At 29.3% G+C, this 21,246-nt stretch overlaps 1 protein-coding gene across 1 annotated transcript; it reads left to right on the top strand.

Moving 5' to 3' along the window:
• The first annotated feature begins 19,000 nt into the window (after positions 1 to 19,000).
• Positions 19,001 to 20,155, top strand: LOC118647590. Its single transcript, XM_036292776.1, has 2 exons — positions 19,001 to 19,254; positions 19,466 to 20,155. The coding sequence occupies exons 1-2, from the start codon at positions 19,245 to 19,247 to the stop codon at positions 20,011 to 20,013; spliced, it is 558 nt and encodes a 185-aa protein (XP_036148669.1). The 5' UTR covers positions 19,001 to 19,244; the 3' UTR covers positions 20,014 to 20,155.
• Positions 20,156 to 21,246: the final 1,091 nt, after the last annotated feature.

A 21,246-nucleotide genomic window follows, 5' to 3' on the forward strand; every position in this document is an offset into this window, starting at 1 on the left:
TTATTATTCTTATTAACATACGTACTAAATTTGGGACAAATTTTTGTTAATTAATTAAATTTAAATTATATTATTTTATTTTATTCTTACTTGCCGCTGGTAGGTTTTGAACCCGGGACCTTAGGATTACAAACCTTGTACTCTATCTGCTACGCCGGTTTGAATCATCAATATGGATACTTGTTAGTGTCTACATATACCTATATGTTATAAACTGTCGCAATTATATTATTTTTTATAAAAGCAATTAAATTTTGCAAAACAGATTAAAATAAATAGCATTAACTTATTTACTTATTAATTTCATTGTTAAATTTAACTTTTTCCTTAACCTTAATAATTTGATGGAAATTACGATCTATTTAGCACTAATACTTTGAAGCGTTCAAATGGTTAATTTGACCATTTTGATATCATTTCCAAGATATCTAAATGTTTTCTTAAAAAAGTTCTCTTAAAGTTGAATATAATATGCTTATATAATATGCTTATGCCTTACGCCTTAAATCTCATAGGGTGCGTTCGGGGAGCTCACTATTAGCGCTACGCAGCACTACCGCTGTTCGCGGAGACGCTGGATAGCGCTATCAAAATTATGATGACGTCACTGTCCGTAACGTTTGACGTCATAAACGCGCGCTATCCATGCTACTGCTTCAGAGGTAGTGCATGGATAGCGTTTGGCTCAATCCCCACCATTGTCTGTTTGAACATCACGTGCTATCTCTCTTTTAAGGTTAGAGAAAATTTATGCGTGATCTTGAAAGAATAAAATAAGAAATTGTTTATATGTCCTAATGAAAATATTTAATTAAAAATCTCTCTTCATTGAGAAAGAGAGAGAGAGAGAGAGAGAGAGAGAGAGAGAGAGAGAGAGAGAGAGAGAGAGAGGAGATCTGTTTCATTAAAATTTATTAAATTTATTAAAATATATTTAAATTTCTTAATATATACTCATTTAAATTTGTTAAAATTTCTTAAAATTCATAAAATTTATTTTATTACATTGTTATTTATTATATAAATAAATTTTATAAATTTTAATAAATGTTAAATATTAATTTTTAATAAATTTTAATGCATTTTAATAAATCTTAATAAATAATAAAAAGGGATCAAATAAAAAAGTTTCTGTGAAATATTTCATTAATATTATTCTATCAAGATGATCAAGACTGGATCTTTGAGTTTAATATTATTTTTCATCAAAATATGTATGTAATAATATATACTATTTTGATTCATTACACTGTATGTACTGTTTGTCTTAAAATGCAATCCTTTTCTGTACCAATTGCAAATATGTAAACGACTTAAGTATCATTATTATCAATTAAATTAATAACGTAATCATATATTATTTTAAAATTTTAGTTTAAATAATTAATGCAATTCAAGAGCGACAGTATACGACATAGTGCAAAAGAACATAAATTTACATAAAAAAATTATATTAGGCATAAGTTTTAAACATATAATATTATGTAAAATAAATATAAATTAATAATTAATTAATTTGATTTTGAATTGAGATAGAAAAATGGAACAAAATAAAAATTTATAGGAAATTGTTTAAATTATTTTATTTTATTACATATAAAATAATTTTAATTAAAGAGTAATATATAGGACTTATTAATTATTATTTAATTTATTTAAAAATTAAAAAATTTATTTAATAAGATCGTAAATAACTTTAATAATTTTTATTTTGTGAACTTCAATAATTTCAATTTCCATTGAAAAATTTAATTGTTTAATAATCATTTTATAATTATTAAAATATTGAATATAAAATAAATGTAAACAAATAAGTATCATATATATATATATATAGAAAAATAATAATAAATATACTAAGTAACATTGTTAACATAAATAATTATTAATATATATATAAACATTTTGTTAATATTGCTGGCAGTGGCTGCCCAACAGTGTTTGCTACGCTATAGCTGTTCACGGAACTCGCTATCACTACCGCGCTATTGGCTCCACGAACAGTTCAGATAGCGTTAGCATTTGTAGCGTTAATAGTGTCTCCCCGAACGCACCCAAAGGGTGCGTTCGGGGAGCTCACTATTAGTGTTACGTAGCACTACCGCTGTTCGCGGAGACGCTGGATAGCGCTATCAAAATTATGATGACGTCACTGTCCGTAGCGTTTGACGTCATAAACGTGCGCTATCCATGCTACTGCTTCAGAGGTAGTGCATGGATAGCGTTTGGCTCAATCCCCACCATTGTCTGTTTAAACATCATGTGCTATCTCTCTTTTAAGGTTAGAGAAAATTTATGCGTAATCTTGAAAGAAGAAAATAAGAAATTGTTTATATGTCCTAATGAAAATATTTAATTAAAAATCTCTCTTCATTGAGAGAGAGAGAGAGAGAGAGAGAGAGAGAGAGAGAGAGAGATCTGTTTCATTAAAATTTATTAAATTTATTAAAATATATTAAAATTCCTTAATATATACTCATTTAAATTTGTTAACATTTCTTAAAATTCATAAAATTTATTTTATTACATTGTTATTTATTATATAAATAAATTTTATAAATTTTAATAAATGTTAAATATTAATTTTTAATAAATTTTAATGAATTTTAATGCATTTTAATAAATCTTAATAAATAATAAAAAGGGATTAAATAAAAAAGTTTTTGTGAAATATTTCATTAATATATTTTTATCAAGGTGATCAAGACTGGATCTTTGAGTTTAATATTATTTTTTATCAAAATATGTATATAATAATATATACTATATTTTGATTCATTAGACTGCATGTACTGTTTGTCTTGAAATGCAATCCTTTTCTGTACCAATTGCAAATATGTAAACGACTTAAGTATCATTATTATCAATTAAATTGATAACGTAATCATATATTATTTTAAAATTTTAGTTTAAATAATGCAATTCAAGAGCGACAGTATACGACATAGTGCAAAAGAACATAAATTTACATAAAAAAATTATATTAGGCATAAGCTTCAAACATATAATATTATTATGTAAAATAAATATAAATTAATAATTAATTTGATTTTGAATTAAGATAGAAAAATGGAACAAAATAAAAATTTATAGGAAATTGTTTAAATTATTTTATTTTATTACATATAAAATCATTTTAATTAAAGAGTAATATATAGGACTTATTAATTATTTAATTTATTTAAAAATTAAAAAATTTATTTAATAAGATCGTAAATAACTTTAATAATTTTCATTTTGTGAACTTCAATAATTTCAATTTCCATTGAAAAATTTAATTGTTTAATGATCATTTTATAATTATTAAAATATTGAATATAAAATAAATATAAACAAATAAGTATCATATATATATAAAGAAAAATAATAATAAATATACTAAGTAACATAGTTAACATAAATAATTATTAATATATATATAAACATTTTGTTAATATTGCTGGCAGTGGCTAATCAACTGCCCAACAGCGTTTGCTACGCTATAGCTGTTCACGGAACTCGCTATCACTACCATGCTATTGGCTCCACGAACAGTTCAGATAGCGTTAGCGTTTGTAGCGTTAATAGTGTCTCCCCGAACGCACCCATAGTATAGACACCGCTTTAGACCGTGTCTAAAATACGTCTTAATGACGTCTTTATGTCCCGATTTTGGATGCGTGCTGTCTGGGAAAATAATCGTCAGATCATAACTGAAATATGACTTCGAAATGACGTCATCATGACGTCAATTTTAGGTCATGTAAAAAAATGGTCATTTTGACGACATATGATTAGATATGTCCATTTTGGGACGTCAAAATGACGTGGGCTTGCTACCTGGGTTGCATAAGCGCATAAACATATAGATAAGAAAATTGATTGGTCTACAAGAACTTACATAAGAAAATTGATCAATGGAATTCCTTATGCATATGCTTATGAGCTTATGCAAGTTTGTGTGGATATACCAACCATATTCCAATAATTCAACCAATCGAATTTCTTACGCATTTATGTTATGCGTTATGCAAAAGTTTGTGCGGGAGCCCTAATCCAGCACCGATCGAAAACGCCATTTACGTAAATTACGCCGCATGTGAAGCCACCCTAAGTAGTAATTGAAAATGATTTGTTGGATCCAAAGGTAAGAACCAATTATTTTTAATTGCTACTGCCGCTCCATGAGCTCTTGCATCTGATTGGCATATTCCTTTAGAGCTAAAAATGTATGAGAAGGGAGCGTTCCAGATGCGCACAGTAATAAACGGACACAGCAGGCTGAGTGAAACGGACACAGACCAAACGGACACAGTAATAAACGGACACAGTAACAAACGGACACAGTAACAAACGGACACAGACCAAATGCGCACAGCGAAACGGACACAGTGCGAAACGGACACAGACCAAATGCGCACACTGCACATGCGCACGGACCAAATGCATACACGGAAAGTCGCAAACCCATGTGATGCAGTGAATGCTTTGCATGCACACACACACACGAGGCGGTGCAAGGGGAGCCTTCGGCCCCCCTCCCGCACCCACCCCGTCCAAGTCGCTAACCTATGTGGACTTTACTCTGCTTGCAATGTACATGGATTGCATTTGGTCCGTGCGCACGTGCAGTGTGCGCATGTGCAGTGTGCGCATTTGGTCCGTGTGCATTTGGTCTGTGTCTGTTTCGCTCTGTGCGCATTTGGTCTGTGTCCGTTTGTTACTGTGTCCGTTTGGTCTGTGTCCGTTTGTTACTGTGTCCGTTTCACTCAGCCTGCTATGTCCGTTTATTACTGTGCGTATCTGGGACGCTCCCCACACAAGCATCTGTGGTGTAAGTTTTCGGCCGCCAATACAAAGAATGTCTCGTTGGTAGGGACACGCCACTTGAGTGTCGTGTGTGCGGGCCTCCCACCATCGAGAGCACCGTGATGCTGGCGGCCGAAAATTTACACCACCGAAAACTTACAATGTAACTGAGTGTAACCCTCGACAATACACATATTTTCGCGCTTCATAGGTTATGTGATTGCCCAACAAATTCTGAATTGTAGATATTTACATATCGTATTGATAGCGTTGGGCAATCACATAACCTACAAAGTGCGAAAATCGGAAGTCGAAAAAGCTGAAGCGAAAAATCGTTTGCAATACATATGCCAGAAATCCTTCCGGTTAGTATGCCACAAGGCTCGTCGATCTTAAATCGATATGAGTATTAATTCTTCTTCGTCTAATATAAACGCCGCAGAGATGTATTACGGATTTTTTGTTTATTACTATTTCTTACTGACTACTAACTTCCGTGCAAGGTTAAAATGTACAATAATGAAATATAATAGCTGTGTTCGTATTTCAAATTTATGTCGAAGTCGCTGTGAATCTTCTCGAAGGTTCTTTCATGCAAATATGAATATTGCTTTCGACAAATTTGAAATGCGAGGTTAACTGTTGTATTTCATTATTGCAAATTGTAATGGTAAGATACATTAATAAACAAAAAGTTTGTAATATTTATTACCCGAGTTAGTTTCATAACAATTACTTTTTTACTATTTAGTAATAAATTAGTAAAATATCCATCTATTTCGATCAAGTATAAGTCATGAAATTGTTAATATGTTTTACAGGTTAAAATGTTTTATTGTTAATTTTGTACATTTGAAACGATATCATTGACGTCTCATTTGAATCATTACAAATTTCATAGAAATATCACACGTTATTATTATTGTGGATTTAATAAATGCATCAAATTTTTTCAAAAAAGTGTGTTTTTGACAAAACATTTAATTTGTGCTCACGGCCTTATGCGGTCAAAAAATCAAAAAATTATTATCAAGGATACAACTTGCACTTTTGACAAACGATGTAAATATACAGGTACTGTTAACATATGCAGAAAAGAATTTAATAATTTTCCTAAACTTGTGAAGCATTTAAAATTTTATATTAAAAAAAAAGAATAAATCTGCCCATATCTACAATGCAAAAATAAATACACAGTTGTATCTTTTTTTTACTGGTCATATGTCAAAAATGCACAGAAACTGCAGTTATAACACGACTAACGTTCGAGAAAGTCATGACAACTATAATACTATGAAATCTTTTGAATTCTTTGAGCCATTGAATAAAGCAAGTGAATCAATAATTTTACCTAATAATTGTCGTGAGCTGGAATTAGAAATAAACAATGAATTAAATGTTAATTCAATAGAATTGGAAGATGTCGATAACAAAGTTTCATATAACTCTGCTGTTGAATCAAATCTATTTGCTGAAAATGTTGCGCAGTTTTATTTGAAACTGAAATGCCAATACTTACTTCCTGCAACAATTATTCAATATATAACATCTGAAGTAAGTAAAATGCATGAAGAAACGCAAGAAATTATAAAAATCAAATTGACAGAACGGCTTGCAACAGAAGGCTTATCACAGCAACAAGTAGCTAGCATTTTAAAAGAAGCTTTTAACTCTGATCTTATAATAACAACTAACAAAGTACTTGCTACAAATTTTCAAAGAAAGAAATTTTATAAAAATAAGTTTAATTATGTCAGTCCTGTTCAAGTTATAATTAATCAACAGAAAAAAACATCTTTTGCTTACGTACCTATAATAAAAACATTAAAAAGTTTTTTTATAGATAAATCTCTTCGAAACGAACTCGAATATCAAGAAGGACCTCGTGAAGAAGATATGCTAAAAGATTTTATGGATGGAAATGTTTATAAGAATAATAAATTTTTTCAAGAAAATCCAAATGCTTTACGAATCATATTGTATCAAGATTCATTCGAAATTGTAAATCCAATAGGAGCTGCAAAAAAAAACATAAATTACAGGCCGTATACATGAGTCTCGGAAATGTTCCTCATTATCTGCGATGTCATATTAATTCCATTAAACTTGTAGCTCTTTGTAAAGAATCAGATTTTGAGCATGAAATAGTTTATAATAAAATAGTCAGAGATTTAGAAAAAATGGAGCAGGAAGGAATAGAAATTGATGGAAAATGTATAAAAGGCTCTTTTGTCTTCATTACTGGTGATAATCTTGGAAGTCACGAATTAGGTGAATTTATTCAAAATTTTAGTACTTCTCAATATTTATGTAGATTTTGCTTGGTAACAAGAGACGAATTTTGTCGAGAAGATGGTGCATACAAAACATATACTCCCAGGACCATCGAATCATACAATGATGCCATAAATCTAATTGATAAGAATAATGACTATCAAGGAATCAAATTTAGTTCTATTTTTAATGAATTGCAATACTTTCATGTATGCGCGCCAGGATTGCCTCCTTGTATTGGACATGATTTATTCGAAGGCGTTGTAGCCTTTGATTTAAAATTATATATTGATTATTTTATTAAAAAGAAATGGTTTACATTACTTGAATTAAATACTCTGATTGATAAATTCCATTACTCAACAGAAGATCGGAAAGATAAGCCTTGTACATTATCAGCTACAAGTAAACGGATTATTGGCGGAGCTTGTCAAATCTGGACATTTGTACGGATTTTTCCTTTACTAATTTATGACAAAATTAAGACCATTCATGATGAAGTATGGCTTTGTTTTCTTTTACTAACAGAAGTTGTCGAAATTGTGTGTTCACCGACAATTCACAAATCATGTTTGCCATATCTTAACAGAATCATTTTCGAGTACCTTTCTATAAGGCAACGGTTATTTCTTAACATTAATTTACGACCAAAACACCACTATCTTTCTCACTACTGCAAATTAACTTTAGAATTTGGTCCTTTAATAAAAGTTTGGACCATGAGATTTGAGAGCAAACATCGATTTTTTTAAAGGGCCATTCGAAATCTTCTTAATTTTATTAACGTTGTAAAATCTCTGAGTGAAAAGCATGAACTTTTTCAAAGTCTGGTACGATTAGGAGCTGATAGTAGACTTGAATTAAAAATATACGAACTTAGCCATTTTAACATCGACGTATATCAGAAAGATATTAAAGTGGCCATAAGGAAAATTAATTTACCTGATGACATCCAACAATGTACCAGAGTTAATTTGAAAGGTACAGAATACATAAAAGGGCATGCTCTAGTAATACGCCAAGATGGTTACGAGGAGAACATCACTATAGGGAGAATTTGTTTATTTCTTTGTTCCATCGAAGCGAATGTTTATGCTGTGTTTGAAGGGAGTTAAATGAATTAAATGAATAAGTGTAGATAAATTTATACAATATTTGTTTTGTTATTTCTCTTATACAGCTGGCATTGCAGGAAGATGGAACAGAAATTGATGAAGACGACATCTTAATTCAGTTATCACAATTAAGCACCACTCCCATACTATTATCCATTTTGAGTGAAAAAAACAAAAATTCAAACAATACATTGGCTGAAAAAGAACAATATCAAAACGTCTTAAATGAAATAACTTCAAAAAAATTGCCAGGTAATATAAAATGTTCAATATTCCAATACATTGAACCTTTAAACTTTACTTTTAATTTCACTTTTCAATTATATATGTATAATAAAATTTAAAAGTTAGATACAAATAAGTAAAAGTAAGGCGGTAAACAAGTTCATGTTGTGAAAACGTCTCAAACCGTTCTTTGTTTTTGAAATAATTTGGGTACTAATTAATATAAAGTTTACGTATAATCGAATCTATACAACTTTACAACTTTGCAATTTTAAAATGTCACAAAGAGAATGATAGATATTTCATTATTCGTACAAAATATGTCTTTCGTTCACAATTAGGTTGCTTAATAATATTTTTCAGAAAACATGCATTCATGTTTCTGCCTTTTTTTCTTTGCACTTTTATTTCTATATTTATTGCAACATCTCCAAGTACTTCAACATCGTCGAAGTTAAGTAATTCGTATAGGAAACCGTACGTTCTAAACATGAAAGAAGGCGTGTGGAACAAAGTATCTGACACCATAGTTATTATTTGCCAAAGAGGAGAGAAATTGCTGCCTGCACAAAGGCAAGCAATAAATCGAATTATTGCAGATTATATGATAAATGAGCTTCAACAGACATCAAGAGGAGTAGCTGAAGAAATAGCAATAAATATTTGCGAGACATATCCGGAAACTTTTAAAGACACCATCGATAATCAACAATGGGGTAGTGGCGTTGAATCCTTGAAAATGCAAATATATAATTGCGTTCAATATATGAAACATACAAAGAGTTATAATAAACGAAGATTAAGTCTGGATAGCGATGATGCTGATCAAGAAGAGAGAAGAAAAGAAGCTGCCGTATTACGGTGTCTGGATGAATATGGTTGTGTTGAATACTCACCTAGGTTACCTTCTACGGAAAATTCAAAATCACAGGAAGAAAAACGTCTTCAATTAATGGAATTATTCACTATTTTAAACAGAGATACAAAAGAAATAGGTAAATTGATGACAGAAACGTATCCAACTCTAAGAGGCATTATTAATGAGAAGTCGAGAAACATTGAAGATATCTCTGTACAGTGGCCTTTTCTTAAAAAACCAGAATTCATACTTCAACATAGTTCTATCTTACTAGGCAAAAATATTCATAATATTTGGTTAGCCTCGCTTAACAAGAAAGTTAAGCCCATTCGACAATATATTAAATTTTCTAAAAAAATACCTCTGAAAGTGATAACTAGCATTATTAACGAATGTAAAGAGGCTGTACAAGTAACACAAGAATATACGCCAAAAATATTGGTTATTTTTCCATTGTTACTTGAATATTTTGGAGAAAAAACTAACTTTTTATTTAAAATAATTAGTGTAAGTTAGATTTTTTGTATTTAATACTTGTATTGAAAGTATAAAATGTTAAAAGTTTATATTATCACTTCATACACTTCATACAGATTGACAAAGCAGACGCAGATGTACCATCAGTTGCAGACTCTGATTATCCTGTTTTAATTATCAGAGATATGTATGTATATATATATATCGACTAATCTCTTTCGCGAGGACATATCTCAACAACTTTACAGAGACTTCTTTTTAAGTTCAGGACTGCCAGAATGAGAATTTAAGCAACAAATCCGAAAATTGCGTAAAATCCAGATACGACCTTACGAAAAAGATCAGTCGATATATAAGTTCATAATAATATTGTAAGTTATACATTTGGCGTGTAAGGAGGCACATCCCAGGTAGCAAGGTGACGTCTAATTGACGGCATTTTTTGGTCATTTTATGACGAACCAGACGTCATAATGTCGAGATAAAATGACGTCTAAATGTCGTAAAACTGACGTACATTTGTCTCATCTTAACGACGTCATATATTGACGTCAAAAATACGTCATTATTTTCATATTATTGACGTCATTTTCAAGAAGCTAGTATCGTACATTTGACGGTATTTTATTGTTATTTTTATGAAAAAACATAGGTTTTTAGGTTACATTTAATAAAGATTTTAACGTCATTTTTATGACTATCCCAGGTAGTAAAAGCCGTTATTTTGACGTTTTAGAAAATATTTCGGGTACATGTCCTATATATGCAGTACTTGCATTATGAAAATATCGAAATAACATAATTATAATGTAAAAAAAAAATCTACGTTGTTTCTCAACAAGCATCACGACCCACCACACCATAGTCACGTTTGGAATTGCCTAACTTCCGCGGTCACCCATCCAACTCTGAACCGCCGTCGACGTTGCTTGACTTCGAAGATCGTACGCTACTTAGCCCTTTGTGATGATCCATGAACACTTGATGATCATGAATACATATTTGTTATAGATCAGTTCAATAGATGCGAAAAACATGAAACTTGTAGTTAACTAATATTTTTATAAATAAATATAAATTTACAGTTTTTTTCCCGATTTTTACATATGCAAAATAACATGTGGAATAACTTATAGAAATATGTTTTTGCTCTGTTCTTTTGATAAAGCTAAATTATACCTCAGACAAAACGCAATATTTATAAAATATTTATAAAATATTTATAATATTTATTTAAATATTTTATAAATATTTATCTAAATATTTTATAAATATTTTTGTGGTCTTAGATTTGACAAATCATAAAGATTTATCATAAATATTATAAAAATATTTATGAAATATTTATAAATATTTACAAAATATTACTTATACAAATCTTTATCTTTTATTTATCATAAATATTATATAAAATATTTAATTTTTATTTTAATATGTTGAATAAAGATTTTTTTTTTCGTATATATAAAATATGTGTAAAATATTTATATAATATTTTGAAAAAATAAATATTAATAAATATTAATAAATATTTATCATAAATATTATGTGCTGCCTGGGATGATTCTAAAATATTGATAGTATTAATTATATAAAATATTATATTAATTTTAATAATGTTGTTTATTAACCAATCTTTAAATAATGATAGTTATAGGTAGCAAGGTGTCGTCCACTAGACCTCAATAATTTGTCATTTGAGGTCAAATCGTCAATTATTATTACAAAGAATTATAGTTAACGTCAGTAATTAGTCACTAATAAAATCTTATTAATACGTCGTAAAATGATCAATTAACTGACGTTATTAATTAGTCAAGAATATGACGTCGGAAATACGTTGTAGGATGGATAAATGACTGACGTAATTAATAGGTCAAAAAATGACGTTACTATTACGTCTTAATTTGGTAACATGACGTCTGCGACCTTAAATGACGAATTATTGACGTCGTATTAACGTCACCTTGCTACCTGGGATATACCTTTGTGAGATCCAAAAAAAGATTTTCGAACTATTTCAAGAACAAATTGCGGGATAAATTGAATTGCTTTTTTATTTAAAAAATGTAAATTTATACGTTATAAAAAATTGTTCAGTAAATTTCTCACAAAAAACTTTAAATGCGTCATTCTTGAAACCGTTTTTGATGTCGGTTGGCATGATTTCTATTTTTATTAGATAATTCGATCTAAAAATTTTTGAAATTGTATTCAATTTAATAGTATTGGCCACAATGAGCTGTCGCGTGCCGATTAATAGATTTGGGACTGGTCATATTCTACACAAAATAATTGTACACGATCAAAATATTCTACACAAATATATTGTACACAAAAAAAATTGTACGTGGAAAAACTGTGCACATGCATTTGCGACACCACGGCATCAGATTGTACACATAATAAACAGAATATTGTACACAAATAAATTGTACACGAAAAAATTGAACACTGATTACATTTTACACAAATAAATTATACACAAAAAATCTACACGTGGAAAAACTTTGCACAAGAATAATTGTAAAAACATCTTTATTTAAAAATTGTACACGGATATACTGTGTGTTACAAAACTGTCCACTAATTATTTTGTAAGATATATTTTAAAATTAAATAAATAGTTTGCACGTGCATTTTCGGCACGACTAACATTTCAAAATATTTAAAAAATTAAATAAATATTCTGCACAAAAATATCACACGCTACAAATTCCTATACAGTTTCTTATAAATAATATTTATAGAGAAAAGACATTGTAACATTACAATATTTTCCACGAGTAGTAATGTTATCTTATTAAGTCTATTGCAAATTTTTGCGTTGAGGAGTACTTGTTGTGCCGAAAGACAAATTTGCAGATGAATTATTTAACAAATGGTAAAAGAAGTGAATTTAAAAGGTTTCAATGAGAACTTAAAAAAGTAAGTAATATTTATATACAATAATGATTAATTAATATGAAAATTAAAATACAATTAAAAGTTGCAACAGCATTATTATAGGGCTCAAATAAAAATACATTTTATTTATATTAATTTTGAAAGAAATATATTTATTTATTTTTAACAAATTTTTTAGAAATAGAAACTTCGGCTTGGACCGTGGGTGCGACACATGGGGCATCTCGATGAGGCTTCATTATTGTTGTGTAAACGGAGATACTCCTCGTAACACCTACTACAGCAACAAATGTGCCCACAATTAATCCATCCTTTTGAAGCTGTTGCTCCACGGCAGATGGAACATGTGATGCGAGGCACATTGTCTAACTCTTCTCTCAAATTATTTATTTGTTGTCCGAGTACGGCTAGAAAAAAAAATGACAATGCAGTAATAACAAAAGATTATTCCACTATTACATCATTTTCGAGCATTCACATTTTTAATAAAATCATTTACATTATTAATATGAAATTAAAAAATATTTTCTTTGTTTTCTTTTTTACAATTAAATACTTACATAAATTAACATTTTGTAAAATTATGCTTACAAAATTCTCGTATTAATATTTAAAATATTTTTGAAATATGCTAGCGATTAATTTTTGGCTTGTTAATGATGCGCGCGCTGTATTGTTCTAGTTACTTATTAAAGTGAACATGGTCACATAAGTGTGTTACGTCTATTCATATAAATAATGCAAGAACAGAGCAGCATCCTCCAATACAGTCGGCTTACCGTACTAGATTCTTTACATTATTTTATGAATAATAATTATACACATCGTATGATTTTACATATTCACTATCTGTATTGTTCTAGTTATTTATTAAAGTAAACATGGTCACATAAGTGTGTTACGTCTATTCATATAAATAATGCAAGAACAGAGCAGCATCCTCCAATACAGTCGGCTTACCGTACTAGATTCTTTGCATTATTATATGAATAATAATTATACACATCGTATGATTTTACATATTCACTATCATGTAATTATTAATGCAATTTTACGAATTAATACTCATCTACGTAATAAATACGGAATCAGAGCAGCATCCTCCAATACAGTCGGCTTACCATACTGAAACCACTGCATTTTTACAAAGATGAGTACTGTTTTTCATATATTTTTATAAATTGCGACATCTTCAAAAATTTGTAGTACATATTTATAAAAGTAAACATAAGTTATAATATATTGTACAAATAAGAATTAATATTTACATATTTGTATTGTTGTATGTTATAAAATAATGCTGAAATATAACCTTGTGCAATGCGTGGATCCTGACGTGTTACACGAGGAGATATTTAACAATTTTCGATAATGAACAACTACACTAATACATTAATATCAATGCTTTTCTTTTACACAATATAAGGTATTTGTATTTTCTTTAACATAAAACTATGGATATTCTAATATAAAAAAGGACTTGTATATTAAATGATGTAATAGTGGAATAAAGATATTTTCGCTACTAGTGCATGAAAAATGGTCCTTTTCTCACGTGTCACTTCACACAAAAGGACCAATATTTCGACACACAGGTAACAAAAAATATTGTATGCGACATGTGCGGATTTATCCCACTAGACTAAGTGATACAATTACTGTGCCCTGATCGGTTACTGTGTCCCTTTGCTTATTTCTACTTTTTGAAGAATATGTAATTGTCGAATAGGCAATTATAATTTTTTAAAATAAGATTTACGTATCAATTAATATTTTTAAACTAAAAGTAGAATACTATTTAGTGTTGTAAATGTAAACAAATATAACTGAAATTCTTTACATAGATTTTATGAGGTTTATTAACAATGCTTAGCAGAAACGTTAAGTAAAAGTAGGTAACATACGGCTAAGGATTATACATGATAATATGTTATACATCAAAAAAAATTTTTTATCTGTTTTCAAATACCGTCTATGTTACATTCAATTATAAACATAATTAATTTTTTACATATTTTTACTTATATTTATTTAATTCAAGAAATAAACTCCAAAAAAATTCACTTTATGAGAAAAAACTTTAAATTACATTTTAAATAAGACTTATTTAAACATAAAAAAATAAAACTTTAATTTTTTTAAACATCAAAAACAATAGCTGCTGGCTTAAGGGGCGCAGTAATTGTATCATCTACCCTAGTTGCATCAATATCTATTTTATTTGTTATGCAGCTTCTAATCGTCGTCTTTTATTTTCCCGTTTCCTCTTCGAACGGGATATTCTATCTTCTTCTCTCTGGGGCTTGATTCTTGAATTCATTCGCAAGAAAACGTATGCGCAAATACCCGCTCTAAGAAAAGTTGCAAGTTTATTGGTTAAAAGCCATACGATAGCCAATAAGGTTCCAACTTTTCTGCAAGAACAGAATTTGCGAATACGTTTCTCTTGCGAATGAATTTAAGAATCGAGCCCCTGTTCGTTATACCTTACCCGTATTCTTCTGTTTTGGACTAAAAAAAATAATAAAATTTATCATTTTTAGACAGGTTTAAGGCAGGTTTAATTCCTCCTGTGAGTTCCTCGTTGGTGGCGGCGATGGTGTTCCATCGCGTACCGGCGATGATGTTCCATTGCGTATCGGCGATGGTGTTCCATTGCGTATCGGCGATGGTGTTCTATCGCGTATCGGCGGTGGTGTCAAATCGCCTATTGGTGATGCACTTTCTGCAAGCTGTTAAAACATTTTCGGAAATTTATTTATAAATGTTTACATTATTTTTAATTCTATCATATATTTTTTTATATAACATTTACTTGGTTAACACCATCCCCCCTTCTTCATCGCCACCGCGAGCTTGTCGAGCGCCACGACCTTTTGGTGGTTCTTGAATTATCTGAAGCTAAAACCGTTTAAATATTTCAATAAAAGTTTATTGATACAGAATATATGCATTAATTAATCTGCATAATTATTTCATGCGTTACCTCATGAGTTTCATTCGCCTCACTCTTCGCCGGACTCTTCCTCTTCTTCCACGCGTATGACGAGCTCCTCTACCACGCGCTCTACCCAGTTGTTGTCTTTCCTGAGGAAGCTGGCCAACAGGTACGTCATCAAGATTAGTATCTAAAAAGGACGTTTGTGACAATTTGTTGTTATTGCTATGGCATACAAAATTTCTATTACCATTAGGTATGAAGCCATTAATTTGATCCTGCAGATCACGTATGATCTCCATTTCCTCCTCCTCATTTGTAATTGGCTCCTCATTATCTATATCAACTGTAATTCACAATTTTTTTATATTTTACAATATAAAATTAATTAAAGTCAATTAATTAAAGAAAACAAATTACCAGTGGGTAAAAATTGGCTACGTCTTTGCCTCACTAATAACCTAAAGTAGTCTACCATGCCAATTCTATATAAATTTAAAAAACATTAATATTATTTCTAACAAGTTTTTTGTATTGTCGTATTATTATCACGATAATAAAATATTTGACATTAAAAAAAAATACTCCTCAAAGCGAGGCTCCCATCTATCCAACTCTTGATTGAGTCGGATTAACTCACCCAGACAATGCCACCTTAACATACGTGACTGTGTCACCGCATGGTATTTTGAGTCGAAGATTTTTGTCATTCTTGCCAATTTTTCTATTTAAAGCAAAATGTGTATTATAACCTGTAATCCCGACTCGACTATAATTTTTTAAATATTTTTATTATAAGAAGAAATAAATAAACAATTGAAAAATATAAAGTAAAATATTGTACAGATAAATTTGAACTTTGGAAAGTCATGTTAGTTAACGTAAATAATTATATGTCAATTTTAGTACATTACGAGAAAAAAAAAGTATATATATATATATATAGTAATAAAACGTTAAATTCTTTCAATATAAGAAATCGTATTATTGTCGAAAAATAAACACAAACCACCCACTTTAACTGAATTTGCATATATATATTATATATATATATATATTTTTTTTTTGTTATATGTATATATGAAGGATTTAATGTTTTATTACTTTATGAAAACTATAATACTTAAAAAGTATGATACTTAATCTTACACAAAAAATACCACAGTGACTGTCCTCTACCTGAGATAGGTGCGAGCGTAGCGGTGAAAATTTTTACATATGTTGTTCGTTCGTGCTCGTCGCTTATAAACAGATATTATATTTACCAGGGGTATCCACATTCTTAAAAAATATCTGTGAAAGTTCCCTATGTTCGGGCATGACCGTTCGTTCATCATCTCTATTATAAATATTAAGCCCTCTCGTATTTTATCTGGTGGTAAGAATGGTAGTGCGAGTGCATATTCTAATATGTCATTAAATGGGACGGTATTTGACATTGCCTCCTCCATTGTTTTATTATAGCCTATTTATTAAAATAAATCAAGTTGTTATTTTTAATTGTCATCCTTTTTAAAAGGCACATTCAATTTATGTAATTGACATTAGAATCTCTAGGAACTAAACATTTATTCAATTATTGCAAACAATGACATATTGCAAGCAATAAATAATGTAATACTATCGAATTTTTTACTTTCAATATTTATATATCTAAGGGACATAGCCATTTGAAAATATATTATTATCTATTATGAAATAAATGTTTTTTCATTTACCTGGCAGTAATGAAACAGACATCCACTCAATTGCACATTTGGAAACACTTGTCTCACAGCGCTTATCATCGCCTTTTCGTAGTCAAGTGTAAAGTGTATTACATTTCTACCTAGTTCTGGAACTAGATTTAATATATGTTGCAATATCGCAACATACATAGATGTCGTCATCCTGCTCATTAGTGCGATAATTGCTGGAAATCCCTAATAAATGAAGGTAATATGAAAATTTGTGATTATTAGTTAACATTTTTTATATTTATAAATATACTGTGTATTAAAAAGTACAATTTTTTTAAATTACACTTTTTAAAAATACGAATTCTATAATTTGTATTTTTTAAAAGAATAAAACACGATTTGATCCTTTTAAAATAACAGAGTCGGTTTTTTGCTTGTTTTCTAAAGTGCAAACAGAATTGAGAGTAAATAGTTATTTTTATTTAATAAATATACTTACTGATAAATATTTTGAAAAATGGAATGTATAAATTTGTGCAATGTCACGTGGCGCTGAAGGTCTGCTCTATAATTATAAAAATTATTTTTATAAATATTTCAAATTATATAATTTGTTTTTTTATATTATTGTTTGGGGTGATATTTTATTTAAGTGTAATGTAATACAAACAAATACTGTGCTCAATAAATTACATTACAGAATCAGGACAAATAAACATTTGTGGCATTTTATTACTTTTACAACTTGTGATAGGCAAAGTCTCATATTGCGAAATATTACATTGAATTTGACTTATAATTTGGATCTAAATTTAACTTACTTTAAAGGTTCCATCACCAAACAGAACTTTTGCTTCTTTTAGGGCCTCCAACATTGTTGTCGATATAAAAATTAAGGCAATTGAGCCATCTGAGCCTTCACAGTGGCCACGATATATTTGATTGACTGCATGGTAAGTCACGATACTCTGAGATAAATCGCGTAATGTATCTGGTACTTCTGGTACATTCATTCTGCGATACTTGAACATTAACATATGTAACTCCGCTTGTCGAAAATGAGAAGCGATTTAAAAAAATCTATAACATAATTGTATTATTGTTACATATTATTTAATGTTTTACAAATAAATAAATCAAAATCTGAAGTATGACCTTCATACATGCAGTTCGTCATTAAATGATTTTTATAATTTTTATGAGTAATAGAAAATCATAATATCTAATATAAAAATGTGTATTATAAATATTAAAACAAAAGAAAAATAAATTTACACATTAATTGAATGAATTATTAATTATAGTATTATTAATTAAGAATTTTTACGAAAGTAAACATTTGGAACTTACTCCGCTGTCATGTCATGGAAAATTTCATTTAAGGGCACTGACGTTTCTTTACATCGTCTGAGCAATTTAGTTTTCCACCGATATTTTTCGATGTATTGAAAATCAGGTAAATGGCCTAAATGCCCTATCGTTCTTTCTACGTCGACAGTTAGGTTCTCATCTGTCGCATATAATTGCCGTGTACAGCCATCTGAGCGCTTTTTGCAACGAAATATTTTTTTATTTCTCTTATCGACGTGATAAATAAATCGAAGTTTGTAACTAAAAGAACAGTGGAAGATTCTATTGATTTACAAAACTCAGCAAATAATTTTTTAAAAACAGTGAAACCACTTATTGAACAGTATGGAGCAGAAAATGTTTATAATTCTAAACAAAGTAGTTTTTAATTAGAAATACATTCTGGAAGATAATTGTCTCCTAAAGGAATAAAAAAAGTAGGGCGTATCGTACAATCTGTGTCATCAACAACCCATTCATACACGATACAACCAATAATATCATGTAATGGTAATTTGCTGTCACTTTTATTTATTGTTTTGAAAGAAGCTAACGGCGAATTTGGACCGAGAGTACAAGAAACTTTATTTAAACTAACAAATGTTATTGTAAAAGCATCGAAATCTGGTAAAATGACATCAGGTAATATAAATTTCCTTTTATAAGGTTTTAGATTTTTAAATATTGATAATTAAAAAAATATATAAATTTGGATAAACAATTACATAAAATTATATAATAAAATTAATCTCTGATACATAATCAATTATCATCTTTATAAAATTTTATATTTAATTTAACAATCTAATAACAATCATAAGAAAGTTATTAAATTAATTTATATTTGTTACAGATCATTTTAAAATGTGGTTAGAAGCTTATTTTTCAAACATTGGTTCTAATAGCGTTCTTCTTATCGATTCATGGACCGGACATTGTCCCAATATCATTTCGGATTTAACACCTCTAGATAAACATATTACTACTATGATTATACCGAAAGGTACTACAGGAAAAATACAACCATTAGATGTTTACGGATTTAGAATTTGGAAAAATTTTGCTAAAAGATTTTCAGATATAGTTTTATTATTGGAATGTGATATAAATTTGCATGAACGAAATAATATAATAAAATTGCAATCTTTGATACATAATCAATTGTCATCCCCGCGATATCGTAACTTATTTAAATATTCGTGGTTTAAAAGTGGTTATACGAACGAAAGACTACAGGAATTTAAAAATCCAGTAGAATTTAGTTTGGATGATACTTCAACAACATGTGATATCGAAGGTTGCAATAATATAGCTATAGTAAAATGTTCATGGTGCAAAAAATCATTATGTTTAAAACATTTCTTCGTTGAGTATCATTATTGCAATGAGTATAATGAGTAAATGATACAATACAAAATGTATAAATTTATTGTATAAATATTTAAAAACTATTTTATTAATACATATTTAGAAATGATTGTGATGATGTAAATCACAATCTTATTATGTAAATAAACAAAATATAAAAGCATAAGACCAAAAATAGCTTTAAGAAAATAATCACAAGATATATAGAAATAATGTACAGAAATTAGTAAAATAAAAAAATTTACTAATTTTAAAGAAAAGTAATAAAAACCATTATAATTCTTAATATTATTTATAATTTATAATTTGTGATGTTAGAATCAATTATATAGATTTCTATTATATATCTTATCAAAATTGTGTATAATCTTGTTTAGACGATAATTATTTGCGTACATGAGCACGGATAGCTTATATACGGAAATCTTTATAATTAATTCTCAAAAATGATATTTCGTAACATAACTTTAATATACATGGTTAAATTTAAAAAAAAAAAATCTTTTAATAAAGTAAAAAAATTTTTTTTAATTAAAAAAAAATAATGGTGGGGGTGTTTTGTTAAACAAAAAAATTAAAAAAAAATTTTTTTTTCTTTACAGATTTAAAGTACTCTTGAAACCGTACAACTTTTATTTAAAAAAATTTTTTCTATCTTTTATACTTCCGATGATATTCGCTCCGAAAGAATAAAATTGTTTTTTTTTCAAAGAGGTGTTTCACCCTCTAAACATGAAACTCCGCTCATAAAAAAAAATACGTGTCTCTTAGATTTGTGTGTTTGACAACATATTTCAAGGAAAATCAAATTGGCGTCGGACACTTGTGATAATTCCCTTGTTAGTCGACAATTACAATACCGACAAGTACATTTAACCGATACGACCATTTGACCGACAGTTCATTTGACCGACACCGTTTGGCCGACAACACACTTGACCGACAAGTACACCTTAACAGACACGATCATTTGACTGACAGTTCACTTAACCGACACCACTTGGCCGACACATTTGCCCTGAGTGAGTCCCAGATGCGCACTGTAACAAACGGACACAGCAAGCTGAGTGAAACGGATACAGTAACAAATGGACACAGACCAAACGGATACAGTAACAAATGCGCACAGACCAAATGCGCACACCCATGTTGGTTACTGTGTCCGTTTGGTCCATGCGCATTTGGTCCGTGCACATTTATTACTGTGTCCGTTTGTTACTATGTCCGTTTCACTCAGCCAGCCGTGTCCGTCTATTACTATGCGCA

This window comes from Monomorium pharaonis, chromosome 1 (genome assembly GCF_013373865.1).
Source record: "Monomorium pharaonis isolate MP-MQ-018 chromosome 1, ASM1337386v2, whole genome shotgun sequence".
Classification (NCBI taxonomy): domain Eukaryota; kingdom Metazoa; phylum Arthropoda; class Insecta; order Hymenoptera; family Formicidae; genus Monomorium; species Monomorium pharaonis.